The sequence below is a fragment of the Megalobrama amblycephala genome, linkage group LG4, assembly GCF_018812025.1.
Source record: "Megalobrama amblycephala isolate DHTTF-2021 linkage group LG4, ASM1881202v1, whole genome shotgun sequence".
In the NCBI taxonomy this organism is placed as follows: Eukaryota; Metazoa; Chordata; class Actinopteri; order Cypriniformes; family Xenocyprididae; genus Megalobrama; species Megalobrama amblycephala.
In genome coordinates, this window is record NC_063047.1 from 28610960 (window position 1) to 28632090 (window position 21131).

Genomic DNA, 21131 nt, shown 5'->3' on the forward strand with positions numbered 1-21131 from the left:
GGGTCGTTGCACTAACCACTAGGCTATCGGCACCGACAATTCTAACAAATTTTATTCAAATTTTTGTCCTCACTAGTTTAAAACAGTCCTGCAGTATGCCAAAAGGATTTTTCAAGTGACAAATATTGGCTATATTTATAAACAAATATGAGGTCAGAAAACCTTGCATGGTTTGCATAAGAATTAGAAACTAAATATACCCTTACATATAGTTTAGGGGCTGTACATTTTTTTTTTTTGCCATTACACCAGTCTTCAGTGTCACATCTTTCAGAAATCATTCTAATATGCTGATTTGGTGCTCAAGAAACATTTATTATGAAATGTTGAAAGCCATTGTGCTGCTTAATATATTATTGATTCTTTGATGAACAAAGTTCAAAAGAACAGCATTTACATGAAATAAAAATGTTTTGCAATATTATAAATGTCTTTACTGTCACTTTTGATCAATTTAATGCATATTTGCTGAATAAAAGTATTAATAGCTTTCACAAAAAAAAAACCAAAAAAAAAAAAAAACCTTTTGAGCGGTAGTGTATACACATACATATACAGACATTGTTCCATATGAATAGTGGTCCAAAACTTTACATTGTGCTGCTTTAACTATCAGACAGGTAGTGGCTTAAAATCATACCAATATCCTCTCGATGAGCATGTCGTAGTACTGCTCCGTCAGTTGAGGTCGACTCAACACAAACCGTCCCAGTAGCTCAACCGCTGCTTCCCTCACACTGGTGGAGTTATCCATCAACCGCCCATGAACGCCACGCTGCATATCAGACTACACAAGACAAACATACCAATTAAAAGACATGAACAGTCAACTCTGACAGAATTACCTAAAGTTTTGTGCTGCCAGTTTTAACTGAGTTGCATTCCTTACCCTGGCCAGTATACTGGGGTCAACAGCCACCACCTCAGACAGACACTTCATGGCTTTGGTCCTGACAGCTATGGCACTCTCACCTAAAACTCTCAGAATCTAAAATAATAATAAAAAAAATAAAAAAAATACAAAAATGAAAATGCACTTTATGCATAACCAAATGCATGCATTTAAATTCTGCTCCACACACATGGTCTGAATTGTTTTTGCAAATAATTAATCACTGCACTACTCATAGATGTTTATCCCTCTTTCAAAGAGAATAAATAGACTGGGTAAAAACTAAGTTGTTTCACAGACAAGGTTACTTACAAATACTTAGCAAAAGATTCAAAATAGCTTGTTAGTACTTTTTCACAAAAGGTACATTAATACCAGGTGGAAACTGATTGCGTCTACATTTTAGACCCATCTTCTCACCTGTGTCAGGTAGATGTCAAAGCTCTGAGAGAAGGGTCTGGTGGAGGCCAGGTAGCGTACGATAAGGCAGGCGTCTTCATAGTCCACAGTGTCTGAATTCATCCTGTCAAAAGTTTTATTTTTCATTAATACCACAATCCAATCATTGTAATATAGTCTTGATCAAGACAGGAATAACATAAATGAAGCACAAATTCATGTGTGGTAATACCTGAGAGTAGTAAATTGATTGGGAGTTGATTTGACGACAGAGTGAAGGAATTTCTTGCGAGTTTCGGCACGCTGCATGATGTCTCCGGTAGCCTGGAGCTCTTTGGCGTGCTGCGTCCCCTCCGAGTCGTCCTCCTTTTGAGTCCTCATGGCCTTCTCAGCTTCCGTAGTGCAGTCTCTGAACCACTGAGCGATGTAAAATTTGCGTGCAAACTACAATACAAAATCAGATACAATACAAAATCAGGATTGAGGATAGAACATTTAAACATTTAAGCAGAAGCTGAAAGATTTTTTTTTAAAGGTTCCTTAAGTTCATAAGGAAAATCTGTCATGCATGTCTAAACTTTTGATTAGGGCAACCTTGCTAGATATTGACACTAGGGGTGGGAATCTTTAAGCCCCGGGTATACTTCAGCCGTCCACGTTTGTGCACCATCTACATGACGAAAATTATTCAAAAATTACCCAAATTTCGAGACCGCGCGGACGGTGCGTGTGCAACAGTCCATGCGCAAGCAGGAAAGAAGAGTCCACTAGGTGGCAATATGCACAGTACTGAGCACAATGTGCAGTCGTTGAAGAAGAGTGTGTAAAGAACGATTCAAAAATAAGACGAGTAAACTCAAAAGCATGCCTTCTCCATTGTTTTTGATTCCTGTTCTCTTGGTGTATCTTCTGAACTATGTTGCAATGGTGGCTGCACTATTTTTCTTCTCCGATCCTGCCTAGCGAATGTCCGGTTGTCTGGTAATAGTATAGAAAAAATTGCACTGTGCATGTGTGGAACGTCATCCGCGCGCATGCTTGGTTATTATACTTTGAAAGACGCGCGTGACGCGTCCGGGCGCGGAAAGTGAAGTATACCCGGGGCTTTAGGCACCTCATTACATATGTAATTTTTTATACAATTTTTTTTTTTTTTTTAAATAATTACAAATTAAAACATTTAATGAAAACAATTGTATGTTAAGAATTCTAAATATATAGTTTCAAAACATAAAATATATTCAAGAGCTGTGATTTTTCTTTTTCTCAGCTTCACTGTTGTTTGATTATGACAAACAGCAGGATATCCAATATGCTGCATTCTGCACAGATATAACTTTAAATATAAGATGTTTTGTTCTGTCTAATGCTTTAAGACATAACTGACCGTGTTTACATTATTTTCATATTATAAAACCATTTTGAGATGCAAGTAGATTTAAACAATTACACAGAGTCGCACACAGCCACAGGCATGAGCACTCTTCACAAAGCGCACGCGAGCATTCGAAATCGAAAGCAGACTTCTGTCAGTGAGTTTCATATTTTTAATGTATAAGCCCACTGCATTCCAAATTAAATGATGCCTTCGTAGAGCATTTGTAAGGAAAATACCAGCAGGCGAGACCGCATACAAGCGTAACAGCACGCAAAGCACACACTTCTCACAGCACATATCCTGTGCAAAAAAGCCCGCAATCATCCTTGTAATTAGCTTCAACCTTTCTGAACTTTATGAAAGATTATTTTGAGTGGTTCTTGTGTGTGAGGAACTGGCAAGCAGAATACGGGTGTTTCTAAAACACACACAGGGTCATTGCACATCTGCGGTTACAAACTATAAGCTCAGAATCGATTCTGAAATTCTCAGAATTGATCCAGAATCGTTGGAGAGATAATCGGGATGCATTGATTTTTCTCCCACCCCTAGTTGACACCTGACCTTAGAAAAACTCATATCGACTGAACACAACTCTACACAAGTCACTGGGCATGAAAAGCATCTTAGTTGGACTCACAGTGAGGGCAGGGTCTGTTTCTGTATTCTCATTCATATAATCCAGCAGAGCTTTCTGCAGCCGCTGAGTCTCATCTCCTTCTGAGCCCTAAAGACACATACAAGAAACATTTAATAAAACAGTGTAAAGTGAATTGTTAATTAGATGCAGTCTACAGGCACCGGCATGTGTATTTTGAAATAAGGTGGATATACCTCTCTGACGATGCAGTCAATGGCTTTCTGGTCCATCCTGCTGGTGACTGAATCTTTCCTCAATCTGGCTGCTACGGTACCCAGATAATCCAGTGATGCCACCCGCAGTGCCATCTCTGTCTGCTTGTTACTGAACTGGTGCACCTAGGGACAGATTATGAACATTCAAGAGTCACTAAAAGAGAAAGAAACTTTGTATATGTTTCACTGAAACACTACTGTGGTATTTTCTTATGTTACTCAAATTGTTTTTGTTTACAAATAAATGCTACAAACTTTACAAATAATATTATATATCTTTTATACCTGACTGCTTTGCAAATGAGGGTCCGTACAAAGCAGGATTTGCACAAAAGTTGATTCTCAAAGATGGATCAATACCAACTGTTCGTAATCCAATTTAATATTCAAAACATGCAATGTATATTTTGTGAATGTTTGCAAATCGCTTTTCTGAATGTGCTTGTTAGCACTTTGTATGGCTAATGTGGCTAAATTTACCATTGTCTCTCACTGTATTCACAAAGACCAGGGCTATGTCATTATTTTTGTTTTTAACCCGGAAACACTCAATGCACAATACAGTAAGGTGATTGACTTTTCAAACGGTTTATGTTTTCTGTAAATATAAGAGATTTGTACTAAGAGAGGATTGTTATTTGCTAAGGCATCGACACAAGTAACACAAAGGATGTTAGTTACCATAAATGTATATAAATTTGTCAACTAACCATTCAGAAACACCATGTTGCATTCAAAAAGTTATTACTACGTCAAAAATCTTTCTATCAATGTCTGACTCCGATTCAAACGTATAAGGCTGAACGCTGGTATTGACAATTTCAGACATTATGGCTGTGTGAGACTCTCCATTTTGTTGTTGCCGGAGTATCTGAAGTACAGGCTGTTAAAGGCACAGCCCTCTTCTGGAAAAGGGACAGGGAGCATGCTATAATGTTGGGAATTTTGAGCTGAAACTTTATAGACACATTCTGGGGATACCTGAGACATATTACATCTTGTAAAAAGGGGCATAATAGGTCCCCTTTACTATTAGATATTTTGGTTACACTTAATTTTAAGGTGTCCTTGTTATATATATATATATATATATATATATATATATATATATATATATATATATATAAAATTTTATTATATTAAAAATATTTTATAAATATACATTTATAATATTTTATAAATATAAAACAATTTTACATTAATATTTTAATTATTATATTAAAAAAATAATAATTAATGTTGTAATTTTTATTTATTTTAACTATATTTGTTATGACAATCTCAAATCACCCAAAGCTTCATCATAAACTTCTAAGAGTTCATAAATATTCATTAATTTCATGTTTAGCAAGGATGGGGGTTGTGCAGACAATGTGATTGGTTTCAATCTGTTCTTACCAGTAATCTACCCAGAAGACTCAGCAGTAATTCAGAGGCGGGCCACTCGGGTTTGTTAACCGTAGACAGCAGGTCCTGCACAAAGTTCTCAAACAGTGGCCTGTAGTCTTCCTCACCCTGTTTACTGCCACACCTGAGATGTAGTTAAAACACAGAAACACATGTTGAGTACGGCAAGAACCACATGCACACATATCATAAAGTAAAAATAGATATTGGAAAGAATGTTCTGACTTCTTGAGGAATACAGTGAGAAAGTTCTGAGCCGTCCGTCTGGCAGTTTCATAGGAGTTGGTGATAAACACATCGTCGTCAACCTGATAAATGGATTAATCCATATCGTTAATGTAGCCTGTTATAGTGATAGTAAAAATGCAAGACTAGTTTAAGAGGTGTTGGGTGAGTAGCTAGTACCTTCCTGTGATCGTCTTCAGAGTCTTTGTCAGAGGGCAGATGGACCACGCACTGAATTAGTTGCAGCACCAGAGCACTAACCATCTGAATGTATATGGGCTCACCCTCTGCATCACTACTGTTCAACCTAAACACACAGACAGAATCGACATGCAGGAAAAGCTTGTTTATCACAGATCAGTTTAGGCAGAGCTGCAACCCAAATACAAGTGGTCATATCAGTACCTGAAGTTCCTGAGACTGCGTTTGCTGGTGGGCAGTCTGGCCAAAGAGGTAAAGATCTCCTCTAAAATTAACTGTCTGTGCTTCTCGTAACGAGAGAAGACCTGAGCCACAGAGAGAAGCAAAATGCCTCCATTAGTGTCAAGTTTTGCAATACAGATACATGTGAACCAAGCAGGAAACAAACTTTACAATGCAAACATATACTGGCCTTAATATTAGCCAACTCAACAAAACTCCAACATATTAGGAATACTTTTAGCTGTGTTATGTCTCATAAGTAAGCAACTGAGCAGGCTAACACTCTGTCTAGAGCGAACGCCGAGCGACTCCATCTGCTACAGTAAACCAACTCTCGCTATAGTTTGAGCTGGAAAGTGATTGACAGATCTGAGCGGATAGCTCTCAATGCTTTGATGGTGCCTGGGAGGCTGAAAATTTACACTTTTGGGGGACATAAATCCATGAATGCCATACTGATAGTTGTTAAGAGAATGTATTTTAACATAAATTATCTTACATACTTCAACTTTAAGGAAGTATTAAATTTTTTTCTTAGAATAAATAGTTTATATCGCAACATAATAACAGTATGATTTTTTTTTTCTTCAGTTGAAAAGAAAATCCTGCCATTAAGACAAAATTAAGGAGCAAATTCAAAATGGTGATTTTGTAATAGCTAAACAATTTTGTTGTCATAGTAATGAAATATATTTTAATGAAATTATGCAAAATAGTTTAATGGCTGCTGAGCAATATTTTTTCCCAATTATCTTAAATATTGAGAATATATTCAGTACATGATAGACTGAATGCACAGGGTTTTGCTGCTAATCTAAGAAAACATACCGCCGTCACCAGCTTTATGGCACAGAGCTGCAGCTCACTGACATTCTCCACAAAGAACGGAGTGATGCCCATTGAAGAGACCTGCAGAAGAACAAAAACACTATCAAAATCATAGAGTGATACAACATTGAATAAATGCCAAAAACGTAGAGACTATACACAAAAACACTGCACCGATCAGTTCCTACCTGCAATATTGTTGTATCAGTCATTAGCTGAATTTCCAGCAGCTCTGAGATGTTACTGACCACGTCACACACTTTGTTATAGAGCATGACGATGACTCTCTGCTTGGCGGTGGAGCACTTGGCTCGCTTTGCCTTGGAGCTGAGCAAGGAACCTGAAACCAGATGATGTTATTTAGTAGTTCATTTACAATTACAAACACATTTAATTTTATTTATTACAACACTGGCAGTAAATACCAATGGAAAATGTCAAATGATATTATTATTACCATTATTATTTTAGTAATAATAATTGTTAATCTATAAAAATTTATAATTTTAATTTATAAAAACATTTAAAAAAAAAAAATGAAAAGATTTTAAATTTAAATACATCTCCAAAAACTCCATCAGACTGAACCAAAATATTTTACATGGATGATTTTTTTCATTTTTATTTGAGATTATTTTTTATAATTAAGATGTCAAACAACTGATGCAGCATACTGACTTTTTGTTTATATACAGAAAGACGGTGCACTCATATTACTTATGAATGTGAGAATGTGCAATGTTCAATATGGCGGAACAAGTCCAGCCAATCGCTGATTGATAAAGTCATCGTGTCACTGCAGCTGCTGTTAGAAGCTCTGGCTGCTATAGAAAGTCATTGTTCTGAAAAGTGAGCTTATGACTGCACATGCGCACTGGGTGGTCTAGCCTAAAAAATAAGCCTTTTTTTAATGCCATTTGAGCATACAAAACAACATTTATGGGAAAGTTCAAGTCAGATTGTATTTAATTGTGAGTTCTGCAAGCGGTTTTTGACATTTCAGGATTCCCCCATTCAAATAGATAGGAATTGGTCTTGGTTGCTCGAAGGCATTGCAAATATGGCTGCTGAGTGAACAGACTTCCCTTGAAAAGGACTTTGGAACCTCTGTTTTTAATACATTTACTCTTTAACTATTTTTTGCTCTAAACCTATTCACTGTATTCCATGCCTGAATAAATTGTTTGTGATTATTTGAACTTTGTTCCATTTAGACATCAGACTTGGTGTGAACAGGCCTTCAGCAGAAGTTAAGTGTCTCACCTCCTTTAGGGTTGACTCTGTAGACCGGATCATACTGCGGGTAAAGAGTGTTCTGCAGGTGGAACTTAGTGTACTGCAGAACTCTCTCTATCACATCCTCAATGTACACGGCTTTAGGCATGTGTGATGATGTCATGATGTTCAGTGCTGTCAGACACGCATCGGCTGATTTGGTCACACGCTCCATAATGAGATCCCGCCAGAGTCGCTCCTCGTCCTCTCCCTCATTATCCTGATGAAGAGCAGAGGAGACAAAAGTGAGGAAAAGCAGTGGATCAAAAGTAAAGGCATCATTTGAAGTATGAAAGTGTCACCCGAGAGACAAATATGAATAAAAGGAACAAAGTTCTGTTTACAAGGTTCATGAGTGTAGAAAGACTGGCTCCATCCAGAATGTTCTTCTCCAGGATGTTCAACAGTTTCACCAGTTTATCAGAAGGAATCTGGGCATTAGATGAAAAAAAAAACAAAACAAAAAAACAGAATATGAGGTGTACAGCAAAAGCTGACATGTTATAAAAAACAGGAATTTTCTTGCTTTTTAGCATAAGATTTATGTGTAGTGAATAAATATACTCTACACAAGATTAAGTCTTAAGATTTGGTTAAGATAGAAAATGGTCAATAAAAAACTAACAATGGAGATCAGGGAAAAGTACACTATCGTTCAAAAGTTTGGGGATTTGTTTTTTTTTTTAATTAACACTTATTCAGTAAATTGATCAAAAGTGACAGTAAAGATATTTATAATGTTATATAAGAGTTCTATTTCAAATAAATGCTGTTCTTTTGAACTTTCCGTTCAAAAAACTCTGAAAAAAGTATTAGAGTTTCCACAACATTATTAAGCAACGTTGGTAATAAGAAACGCTAAGCAGAAAATCAGCATATTAGAATGATTTTTGAAGGATCACGTGACACTAAAGACAGGAGTAATGATGCTGAAAATCTAGCTTTGGATCACAGGAATAAATTACATTTTAAAATACATTAAAATATAGAAAAGAGTTATTTGAAATTTTTTTTAAATTGTTTATTGTTGATTTCTTTTTACTGTAACTTTGGTCAAATAATTTTGTTCAAATAAACAGAACTCACACAGGGTACGTTTCTGTATCGAATAGAGTTTGACTCTTAAATCAATCGCTTGCACATTCTGTTGCCTATATTTGTTTTTCATGTTACTAAGTGCAAAATCCCCACTTTTACAAAGGTATATACTCAAGAATGACAGTAATGTAGCATGATTATTTTTCAGAACAGAAAGAAAAAAATATATATTTTGGGGGTATGGAAGAAATACATGCTTGATTTTAATGTTATTTTAAGGTGGGGTAGAATTAAATAAATAGCAAAACTCAGCATTTTCCTCACGCACACCCTCTGTCACTTCACATACCTCAGTTTGGGAACCACTAAATATAATACAAATAAAGGGCAGAAAAGACCCTATAAAGGGCTTGTCCATATTGGGGAAGGGGCATTCTCATTCTACAAAAATAATTCCCTTCAAGCAAGATAAGTCATCAACATTTTGGGTCAATTTTCCCAAGAGACAGACTGTAAACTAAATGTTTTTCAAATTTTAGTGCACTTTCTTATAGATGGCCTTTATAGATGCACTACTATATAGATTGCTCATAGACACTGGCTAGCCAAAAACCCACAAAACTTTGAGTGCAATTTCATGGGGTTTTTATTACCGCATAAAAGAGTATCTCTTACCCTGCAAGTGATGCCCATGGCTTTTATCTTAGCAGATTCACTGCCCAATTCATTTAGCTGCTGTTTCCCCAACAACAGCTCCTGAGGGATCTCATCATCATCTGAGAACACACAAACATCAACACGGAGTAAGAGCTGACCTTACTCAAAAACAGCGGAGTTTGGAGTATAATCTAAAATATAATAAAAAAAAGACATATTGACCCTACCCTGAGCAGTAAAGTCCACATCCTCAAGATTCTCAAAGATGTTGTCAATACTCAACGAGAACCTCTTAAAAGTGGATGAGTCCATCATTTCTGGGGGGGGGGGAAAATGGAAAAATCAAGTGGTATTTAATGAGCCTCATTCTGACAGGGAAAACTCAATGATGAGGGAGGCGAAAGGGTTTACCTTCAGGTGTTAGCTTAGGCTCATATGCTTTCCTCTTCTTCTGCTTCTCTTTCGTCTTTAAACGTCTTGCAACTGAAAAAAGAAAAATCGGCAAATCAACCACTAATGGACATTTCAGAAAAATCTCAAATATGACGACACTGAAATTTTGGAGCAGAGGCTTTATTTAATTATTAAATTGTAATGGAGACTGAGTTGTTTTTCAGTAAATTGATCAAAAGTGACATTAAACATTTATGTGATAAAAGAGTTCTGTTTCACAGAGTTCTTTGAACAGAAAGTTCAAAAGAACAGCATTTGAGAGAAGGTATCACAGTTTCCACAAAAATATTAAGCAGCACAACATTGGTAATAAATGTTGAGCAGCAAATCAGCATATTAGAATGATTTTTGAAGGATCATGTGATACTGAAGACTGGAGTAATGGCTGCTGAAAAGTCAGCTTTGCATCACAAATATACATCACATTTTAAAATATATTCAACAATATTACTGTTTTACTGTATTATTGATCAAATGAATGCAATTTTGGTGAGCATAAGAGAATTCTGTCAAAACACCCAAACTTTTAAATGGTAGTGTATATTATGCAACTAAAGTGCAGACAGAAGACAGAATTGTTTTCTGCTAACCATCGCTAAGGCTGGGAGGAGGAGAATCTTGATCAGAGTCGTCGTATCGGCTGCCTGAGCCTCTGCGCGCGTCGTAATTTCCTCTTCGATGTTCTCCTGAACTCCTCCGATCTCGATCCTCAAACTCCCACGTTCTATCACGATCCTTCTTCTGACGTTTACGAGATGCTGGGGCAGAAAACAGTGGCAGACTTTTTTTTGACTTGACTGAGCAAGTGACTGATTATTTTGAATTATGAATTTCCATACACACTTAAAAAAATAAAGTTGTAAATAAAGCAAAGATTACTGAAGTACGTTTAAAAGAACATAATATTTCAGTCTATCAACGTCAAAATTTCAAATTAATTCAATGTGTTACCTGCTGTTTTTTAAAACAATTTTACTAGGAAATTTATTGTAAATTTGACAATTAAATTCTACTCCAATCAATAAGCAATCTGTTTGCTTGAATGGGTGAAATTATTATTACAGAGGAATCTGCCATGTACGGCCATTAATACTGTTTACAAAGCATCTCAGGACGCACCTCATTAACTTAGTTAAGAGAATGTTCAGTATTGTTAAGCACTGTCTCTTGATTTGGCATTCGTCTTTGTGTGGGAGTTGACAGCGATCATTGTAGTGGTGGAAAGCAATGCTACTCACAGAAATCCTCGTCCTCTGAGCTGTCCTCCGCATATTTAGGCCTTTCGTTAACAGTGCTGCGTTTGCGCTTGTTCATCTTCACCCGCTCACACAGGGGCATGGTGGACTCTATCTCTGCCAGCAGCTCAGGAGGAAGATCCTTCAGCACGGACGGGTCTATTCCACCTGTGCACAAAGACTCACATTCAACTTATACTGCCTTACAGTGTTGTCACATTGATTTAGGGTGCTTTCAACACTGGCAGTTCAGTTTGAAACAGGGGACAGTACATGGTTCACATGAAAATTGGTAATGTGAAATCTGTTATGTGAATCTGGGGGAGCACTGGGGTACCGAACCTAAGTGGTCTGAGTTTGGTTGCACTGGAACTGTGGCGTGATTCACTCTGCACATAATGCACCAAATTAATAAAAAACAAAATATATTGACCCGCGCTCTGTTTTCTATCATGCACCATGCATGCTTGTAATGGTGCAAGATAAAAGCAAATGCACCAGGGTTCGATAAAATCAAGTTGAGTGTGAAATCAGACCAATGAAGCAGGGGCAGGGCTCCAGACTAATATTTGAAGAGCGGTAGCAACAGTGCCACCAAGTTTTACAGATGGTGGCACCAGCACCTAATTTGCTAGTGCTGGGGGGGATTTTTAATCACAAAGTTAATTTAATCATAATATCACTATTGTTTTGCATTAATAAGTGCAGTTTCTAATAAAATTACATTTGTTTATTGGAAATTTGACAGTAAAGCACTGATCTTGAATTGAGATGCAGATAAAATTAACATTTATTAACAACAGTTATGAGCAAAAAACAAATTTTTATAGGGAAAATTTAAATATTCTACTCTTATTAAATTTCCCATTGTTCTTTTATAGTATCATACTGAACTGACCAACAGCTTCAGTGAATATAAAAGGAGCACTCTTTACTTGCTTTGTGTAATTTAGTCACAATTTGAAGAAAAGTTTTTGTTTTTTATAAAACTTTGTGACTTCCTACTTTTCCATATATTGGGGAGTGGAAATGGCTAATAAGTCAGTAAGTGCTCTTCTGCCATCATCTACTGGTTATAGTGAAAATTTCATGTCTTTTATTTTTTTTTTTTAAATAAAAATTTGTTTGGTACGAACAAAAGGTTGTACAAACCTTGAAAGTAATGAAAAACATTTCTGCCACAATACCATGGTTTCAATTAGCATTGCTACTTCATGGTGAACGTTGGTGATTTGTGAATTGAAAAGCCTTCAATGTTATTAATTCTACTTAATTAATTCTTAATTAATTTATTAATACTCCCAGTTGAGCAGAACTAGGTTGTAGTGTAGAAAAGTCAGCATTCTGCCCCATAATAATTCGTTGTTTTGTTGAAAATTAGTAGTCTTTCATGTTAATTTTAATCTTCATATCACAAAAATAATTGTATTTATAAAAAGCAACAGCAGCAACACTAATATTAACAATAAGCAAAATCAATGTAGAATGTCTAATGTTTTCAAATGGAGAAAATAAATTAAAGACAGGAGTCATATCAACTTTGCAGAAATGTAATACTTAATTTTAAACTACAGTTTTAGTAGATTTATAAGCTGTTTAATTGCAAAGAGCGAAGAATAATTCACTGGATAATGTGAAATAACTAAATAACCTCTGGAATATAACAAACAAAACATTTTATTGCATTTCTCAACTGGTATGTTATATCAGAATTATTAATAATGTTTTTTTTTCATTCTAGATTATGCATTTACACAGAACTATACTCAAACTGCGATGGCTCGCGGAGATAATAAATAATTAATTTCCATAGAGTTGTGTTTACTTGGATGTTTGTTAGCGAATTAATCGTAATTATATAAACATTTACAATATAACCGCGTTTTAAACAAGTGAATCTTGTTAAAAGTTCCATGGCCGTGCTGGAGCATTTCCTATCAACCCGCTGAGTGAAAAGCAAAATGCAGATGATTTCACGAGACTAATGATGAGCATAGATAACAGAGAGAGAATTAAATTCAGCGCTTTTATTTCCAACATGTGCTTATTCATGGCTGTATTATTTAATTCATGCAAAGTTACATCTTTATTGGTACAGGACTTGACGGATTATTTTATGTGACTCCGTGAGCTTGTCTCTAGTTCTTAGAGACGAGCTGCATAGCTACATTTCAAGCATTTATGTAACATCTAATTTGTGCACTAATGGCTGTTATGTTAAATAAAGTTTACTTATTACAGCAAAACAGGTAAATACCTGTGCACGCAACTGTCTCGTCTCCTCTCAGATGCGCTGTAATGCCGATCCTGCGTGCAATTCTCAAAACACCCACAAGATGGTGGCGTTTATCGGTAAAACCAATATTACAAAAGCAGTGCTTCCCACACATAGACTTTACTTGGGCAGACCGCCCACGTATAATAACGGCTGCCCAAGTATATTTGGAGACACATTTTTGCTTTTATTATTTTTATCCTCTTATATTTTTATATCCGCGCAAGATAATGAAACCATCCGCGATCGAATAGCTAGTCGTTTCATACCTGCTCGTTATGTGTGCGGCAGAACTGTTTACTCCCGCTGACATTCCCACGGGCGCTGCATTTTGCAAAGTCACAAGGCGGCGCTGTTGCGCGTCCTACAAGCTCACGCAACAGCGCTTCAGACTCTATGTTCAGACTGCTTCAAAGTGATTCTCAATTAATGAAAAGCGCAGAATTATGCCAAGCGATTGCTAATGAACTCAAGTTGATGAATTATTATAATGTCTACTTCATGGCCTTTATATAAAATGTTTTATACGGTTGCAAGAATCTGAAGGATCAGCCTGCAATGGTATAGACATTTCAAAATAAAAGTCCCGGTGTATTTCGGGGTTGTTTATAATTAAAAGTCAGTAGACAAAAGTCAAAGTAATTAAAAGTTTTTTCTTTTTCTTTTGGGCATTATTGGTATTTTGGTTACACAATGAATTTGATTTTCATTTAATTCATAGTAAATCTGTGTCCCATTCACTGAGAGAGACACTATATGACAGCAAGGAGAACATAGGAAAAGGAGAACCATTTAAATGCTGCAATTCTGCATAATTCACAATGCATAATAATGCATAATATTAGTATGTAATTAAATGTAATAGCATGCTATGTAATTAAACTTAATTTCAATAAATAAAAATACTGTTAAAAATCACACATTATTTGTTTGTCACATGTAGTAGACCATTTTTGTGCCGTGGGTAATAGGAGGATTTTTCGCCTGGCTACCACCGCAAGTATATTTCAAACCTGTGGGAAGCACTAAAAACCTTTAACCGATTATGGTAAAATGATTAAATATCGGGAAAAATATTGCTAAAACTACATATATCGGTCGATCTCTAGGTAAAACACAAGGAATGTGCGTTACTCTTTTACTTTTGTTTTCAACGACAACGTATTTCTATCCAGGGAAAACCAATCAAGGAAAGCATATGCCTAGAGCACCTTCTAGTGGTCATTATCTAAAAACAAAGGAAAACCCCCCCATGAGATATTGCTTAAAAACTTAACAGCATTAACTAAAAATATACACAAGCTTAACAGAAATTATTCTGATGAGTGTTTCTTCAACAATGATGTAATGAAACAGTAACAATTTTAATTTGAAGGGAGTGAAACCTATGTTTACAGGCTATTAAGGAAATGTAATTTTGCCAAAGAAGAACTTTTATTTGAGATTTTTATTTAAAAGCAGCCTTCTCAAGTGCAATATGTTATTATATCATTATGCTTAACACTGAGAATTTGAATAATTATTTTGTGATGATCAGGTGCAGATATCTAGATCAGAGAATATCGTAGGTTTGGGCAGTTGGATGATTTATTTTTAACAGCGGATTTGGGTGATGTTAGAGCTGATACGCACATCTCTAGCACACAAGCACTATAGAGTCCCCTTTAAAGTTCAGGTACAAGACTTTTTCTTTGTTCAGTTCACTTAACATGGGTTGAAGCTTTTAATTTTGAACTCTCAAAGTGCACCAGATTAATTAATTTATCTTTAAAATGTACAACATTTTGTATGCCCCCGGACCCCCCTATAGGGACAGAGATACAACCACCACAGAAAACACACAATCCTGTGGGAAACACTGTATATATGATAGTGTTTTCAAAATACAAATCTTGTTCTCTTAATATTAAAATACCCAAAATACATGCTTGTTAAAGTGTTTTTTTCTCCTGTGATAAGGATTTTATGAAAAACCCTGTTAGTGTGTGCCTGTTACGATAATTATGGTAATATAGAAAGACCCGAAAGACTGTTTTTGTTCATTAAGTTGGCCATCAAATCTGGATGGTTGTTTACTACAAAATAGTTGAGTTACATCATTAGGCTCTTAAACGGCCATAACTGTAATCTTTTGTAGGTGATGATAGCCTGATATGCATGTTTAAAGGCAAGCTAGTAAGACAATGGTTTGCAAATAAACCTCACTTCTCTGGCCTCAAGAGGTGCGCTAACGACTGACACTAGAGACTGTGGTCTTTAGAGTCCTTGTCAGTGAGTCCACCTCCCATGCCTGAGACGCTGGTTCGAATCCCACTTGGAGCGGGTTGAGTAGGAATGGTTACATGATGTGTGTGAATGTTTTATGTTTTTAAATTCACTGTTTTTTGTATTTTTGTTAGGTCCGAATTCGGTAACACTTTATTTTACAGTGCCATAGTTACACGTTACTACATGTACTTACTCTAGTAATAACAGTAAATTATGCATAATTACACCCTAAACCAATCCCTAACCCTAACTGTAACTCTATAGTAAGTACATGTAGTTAATTAATATTACTCAATAGTTATTTGAGTAATTACAAATGTAACTACGGCACTGTAAAATAAAATTAGAAATGATGCCTTGGCATCTGATGGAATTAAAATAAATGTAAGTTTAAGGATTAAAATAACTAAAACTGAAATAAAAACTAAAGCTATATAGAAATATTTAGAAAAAATAACATTAAAATCAAAACCAAAATTCATACTGAAAATCTAAAAATAAAAGCCAATTCAAAATATTAATAAATACTAAACACTAAAATAACACTGATCATGACAATCAAACCAACAGCAATTCAACAATATCAGCTTTTACTAATTATTTAGTATTACTTTTAGATATCTACATAAATAACTAAATACAACCATGTATTTAACAGTACTATTACAACCGATTTTCCTTTATGTATTCTACATTTCTTACCCATCACACAACTAAGTCTGGCTATATAAATGAGACACTAGTCATTGACATCCACTTATAAAGAGCCATTTCAAAGTGTTAAAAAAAAACCCAAAGCAGTAATGGTTCAGCTCTTACCAGCTGGAAAACCCAAGAAACTTGCATAACTGCCCTCACACAAGTAGCCAAGTAATATTTCTCCCTGCCAGGCTGTTCGTCCAATTCAAAAAAAAAAAAAAAAAAAAAAAAAAAACCCATCATGATGTTCTCAAAGTGGGAAAGTCGTTCAAACTGGAATGAGACAAAGATAAAAGGAGTTCCCCTACCTTTCCCAGATCTCCCAGAGGAGAGTCTGTTCTTGCCGGACTTGGAGCCACGTGAGTCTCTCTCTCTCATGAGCCTCTGCACTTCATCTATGGAGAGTTTCTGCAGAACAACCACAGGCTTGACGCTCTTCTTCACGTCCATCTCAGGTTCTAATCTCTCCAGCCGCACACACGGCTGCTTCCAGCCTTCTGGAAGATCTCCGCCTCCGTGATCTCCCCCTTTTCTGATTTTGGGAATGGTGAAGTTCTTAAGCGCTCCCGAACCGGTGTTTTCACCCAGCATGTATGGAGGAAGTTCGACCGGTTTACTCCCCGACTGAGCTTCACGCTGCGTGCTGACGTCGGCATGCCGACCTTCAGGTCTGTGTTTCTGCCGCGGGGTATCGGGCTGCTTCTCATCATGGCGATGCCGGTGTTCTGGAGCATGGTCGTGCTTGTGTTTGACGGGCTTCGGGGTGACGCCCTCCTGCGGCTCCTGAGGCCAGCGCTGAGCCTCGCTGGCAGGGATAGGCATGCCCATGCATGCGTCCTCCACTCTTCCCGCTTGCTCCAAACTCACTTGCAGGCCCGGGCGGCTGGCACTGGTGCCCGCAGCACTGGCCTCTTGAGGGGCCAGCCTGTGCCCAGCGTTAGCCCCTCCTCCCCCACCTGGAGCCCCAGAGCCTGAACCAGCTGTGCCAGCTGCACCAGGCTCCTGCGGATGGGAGTCCTGTTTACGCTTCTTCAAAGGCTTATCTACAGAGAGAAACATGCACGGGACATTGAATCTCACGTGTTCAGGTCATATTTTACCGACAAATTCTCATTACAGTAATGTCCACTATAATAACGAGAATAATTCCTATTATTGTCAACGGTGATTCTCAGATTCACATTACTGTGATAGTTATTTTTATTATGGAAATTTGTTCAAAATAATGTCCTAAAACAGAATTCATTTTCTTTTTAATTTTCAAAATTCAATTTCTCCTTTCTTTCATTTATTAAGACATTAAGAATTTTGACTGATTAATATTATCAGTTAAATGGCTTAAAAAGTAATTTAAGACATTTTTAAAGTAATTTTCAAGATATTTTAAAACGTTTGCTGCATGGTTAAAAAATAAGCTACCCATATAAAATAGTGTTTTTAAGAGAAAAAAAAACAAACAAAAAAAACATAAGTAGCATATAAGTCACATTTTATTATTACATTCATAAATATTGTAAATTACAGGTAAATAAAGCGAAATGTTTACAAACATTATACTATAAACATAGCTACAGGAATTTTAGTTCCCTTCACTCCACAAAAATAAAAAATAATAATAAAAAAATAGCTATACAAACGTCGAGCCAAAACTAATTCATTTAAAACTAAAAACAAACTGAAACCAGCTTTGGGCTATATGTTTATGTGCGACTAATCGTAATTAATTACAGAAAAATGTGTGATTAGTTAATTTTTTTCATCTATTGACAGCACCCATTTAAATAGAAAACTAAAGAAAGCTTTTAATGTAATAATATTTCATAATATTACAGTTTTTACTGTAATTCTGATTAAACAAATGCAGCCTTGGAGAGCATAAGAGGCTTTTTTCAAAAATTTAAACAATAGTGTTTTGCTAAATAGATTGTGCAGCCTGAACAGAGATCAGGGATGTTTGATATATCAGTAACCATTTGGAATATAATTTAAGTATTTTATTTTAGAAGATTCAAATATTAAAAAAAGTGCAAATATTAGTTTTAAAGACAAAGTGTTTAATGACATACCTTTGTCCTGCACCTCTTTAGCGCCACGGTCCGTTTCCATGGCCGCTTCACTTTCCATTCTTTCTATCGCGGCAAGAGCCTCCACAAGTTCTCCTTCTGGGTCTGAGCCTGGGTACATTCCCCCAAGCTCCACCTCCGCTGGCCTCGTCCGTGACTGCCTCAGGATCAGCTTAGTGTGAGTTAGTGTGTCTTTTGACGGTGAGCCCACCATATCATACACTGCAGCCTTATCGGCGGTGTCCCGCTCTCCCTCATTAGGCTTTAAACCGCGCAGCTTTTCCGGGGAGCCCAGATGCAAGTCTTGAGCTCCATCACAAGGAGGGGTGTAAGGTGGAGATGACTGCAGTATGTGAGACGTGAAACCCGTCCTCATCTGATCCTAAGGGTTTACCGAGAAAAACACAATTAGAACAGCTTCTTAAGGAGTGACTGTTACATTGAGAACAGACTATCTGATCATGGTTATTTGATTTAACCACGGGTATTTCGGATAAGCACAATTATTGTGTTCAAACAATGTTGCTCTGCCGATTTCCCAGTAATTTGGTCAGGTAATCGCTTTTAATTCCAGTAGCTATATAAGCTTTGCAGATCTTTATTGGAATGTGTTTAAACAAGTTTTTCAGGCTTGTTCAGTCAACCATATACAATTTTTGCACATGGAACAGTCCTTGTCACAGTTCCAATAACTTACATTAAACAACAACAACTTAACATTAAAGAGACCTTTCTACTGACTCTGAATAACACCAGGAGAAGGATGCCTAGGGTCCCTGAACACCTGTGTGAACATGCCAAAGTCCTGCTGAAGAAGGCATAAGGACTGCAGATGTGGCCAGAGCAATAAACTGCAATGTCCGTAATGTAAGACACCTGACACAATGCTACAGGGAGACAGGAAGGACAGCTGATCGTCCTTGCGGTGCCAAACCAAATGTGACCATATGTACCCCCAGATGTATTTGAGAACTTGCAAGTGCCTTGGCGGAAGAGTGGAGTAACATCTCAAAGCAAGAGCTGGCAAATCTTTCTCAGTCCATAAGGATGAAATGCACTGTAGCACCTAAAGCAGATGGTGAACACACCACATACTGACTGCTACTTACCGTATGCTACTTTTGATATTGACCCTCGCTCTGTTCAGGGACTCATTATTCCATTTCTGTTTGTCAAATATTTGTGAACGTTGTTAAATTTGACCATTTCCAGCTGGTATTAAGATGTGTTTTGGTCGATCGGATCACAAGTGGATGAGGGAAACACATACCCATTTACACCTAGTGTTTTTACACCTAGTGCCTCTTTTTTTCCCACTTTCAACCACTTCTGTCCTGATTTCTTTGAGGGGAGGGTCTATGTATGTGGGTAAATGTATGTTAGGGGTGGGTAAATGTATGTTTGTTTGTTTGTTTTTTCAGATCTTTCGAGCTAATGGACAAAATAAGCTCACACAATTTACATATGAACATGCCCATGATGATGGAAAACATATGAGAGAACATTGTGCTTTCGTCTTCAAACCAAACTTGGGTCTTCAGCCGACAAAGTTTAAATCCCATCTGGCTAGTGCGTTTTCCATAATGTTTATGCATTAGGTCAGTAGATGGAGAGTAGGCAGTCTTTTGTGGCTGTTCGAATGCATTGAGCATTTCCACTATGAAAGCAATCCAGTCGAATGCGTTTTCGACTACCTCTGGAAGTAGTCGAAAGCAGACAAGTTTAAAATGTTTCACACTACGTTTACACCTATATTTAGAGTCGTCTACTTGTGATCCGATCGACCAAAATGCATCTTAATACCAGGTGGAAACAGGGCCTTTATGTCTCAGTAGTTGTACCTTTATGTTCATACAAATATTTTGACAAATTTGCGGGAAAAAAAGCTTTTGAAAGTGGAAGGACGTTTCTCTTTTTTTGTGGAGTATGTATGTGTGTATATATATATATATATATATATATATATATATATATATATATATATATATATATATATATATATATATATATATATATATATATAGAGAGAGAGAGAGAGAGAGAGAGCTAGCTTTGTTTGGGAAGAACATTTACAGCCTTTTGTGTGATGATCAGTCTGTGATTGTTTCTGTTATTTACAGAATTTAATAAATTACTTTAATATGTAAAGGTGTCAAGTGTATTAATCTTACACTGCACATGACCACCAAAGGATTTAGTTAATGATTGCTGACATGTAATAAATGAAGCACACAAAATGTATGACAAAGCCCTAAAACTGACAATTAATCATCATAATTATTTCTTAGACAATTAATTGTCAGCCAAATTTCATAATCGTGACAGCCCTAGAATTTCTACCTTATTTTCATGAACATTTCTCATGCCTCCTGGAATCATCGGACTTGCTACTGAACCTGGAAAAAAACAGAACAGAAGTCTAAATGAGCCAGAAAACTTTGAAAGATCTTGATGCATGGAAGAGCTGCTGTATAGGGCTGTCTATGTGTGCATCGTTGTGCAGACCTTGCTGTAGGTGCTGGTGTTGACTGTAGGCTGGAGGGTGTGAGTACTGTCTGTAGCCAGTAGCAGGGCTCTGGGGGGCATATGGGCTGGGCACTGGGCTGCTCTGCTGAGGCAGAAACCGTCCACCAGAACCAGGCTGCCCCGCCACAAAACGCCTATCATAAGGAACAGGAGAGGACATGGTCAACAGAGACTATTAAACCTACCTGCCAACATTGAACCATTAAAAAAAACAAAAAACATTAACAATTATTTA

At 36.7% G+C, this 21131-nt stretch overlaps 1 protein-coding gene across 3 annotated transcripts in view; it reads right to left on the reverse strand.

Annotated features, from left to right (window-relative positions):
* The window catches only part of nipbla (NIPBL cohesin loading factor a), a 53914-nt gene that overhangs the window by 15430 nt on the left and 17353 nt on the right, over positions 1–21131 (reverse strand). For all 3 annotated transcript variants that reach the window (XM_048188700.1, XM_048188702.1, XM_048188701.1), the window contains exons 6-28: positions 20876–21030; positions 20711–20766; positions 18374–18752; positions 16616–17350; positions 11069–11233; positions 10421–10588; positions 9789–9860; positions 9605–9694; positions 9396–9496; positions 8027–8113; positions 7671–7902; positions 6596–6747; positions 6408–6488; positions 5562–5662; positions 5337–5463; positions 5157–5239; positions 4923–5055; positions 3504–3647; positions 3310–3396; positions 1524–1735; positions 1313–1415; positions 890–988; positions 641–787 (exon numbers count right to left, since the gene is read on the reverse strand). In XM_048188700.1, the coding sequence (XP_048044657.1) occupies positions 641–787; positions 890–988; positions 1313–1415; positions 1524–1735; positions 3310–3396; positions 3504–3647; positions 4923–5055; positions 5157–5239; positions 5337–5463; positions 5562–5662; positions 6408–6488; positions 6596–6747; positions 7671–7902; positions 8027–8113; positions 9396–9496; positions 9605–9694; positions 9789–9860; positions 10421–10588; positions 11069–11233; positions 16616–17350; positions 18374–18752; positions 20711–20766; positions 20876–21030 (3709 nt within the window). The remainder of the gene's footprint in view (positions 1–640; positions 788–889; positions 989–1312; positions 1416–1523; positions 1736–3309; positions 3397–3503; positions 3648–4922; positions 5056–5156; positions 5240–5336; positions 5464–5561; positions 5663–6407; positions 6489–6595; positions 6748–7670; positions 7903–8026; positions 8114–9395; positions 9497–9604; positions 9695–9788; positions 9861–10420; positions 10589–11068; positions 11234–16615; positions 17351–18373; positions 18753–20710; positions 20767–20875; positions 21031–21131) is intronic.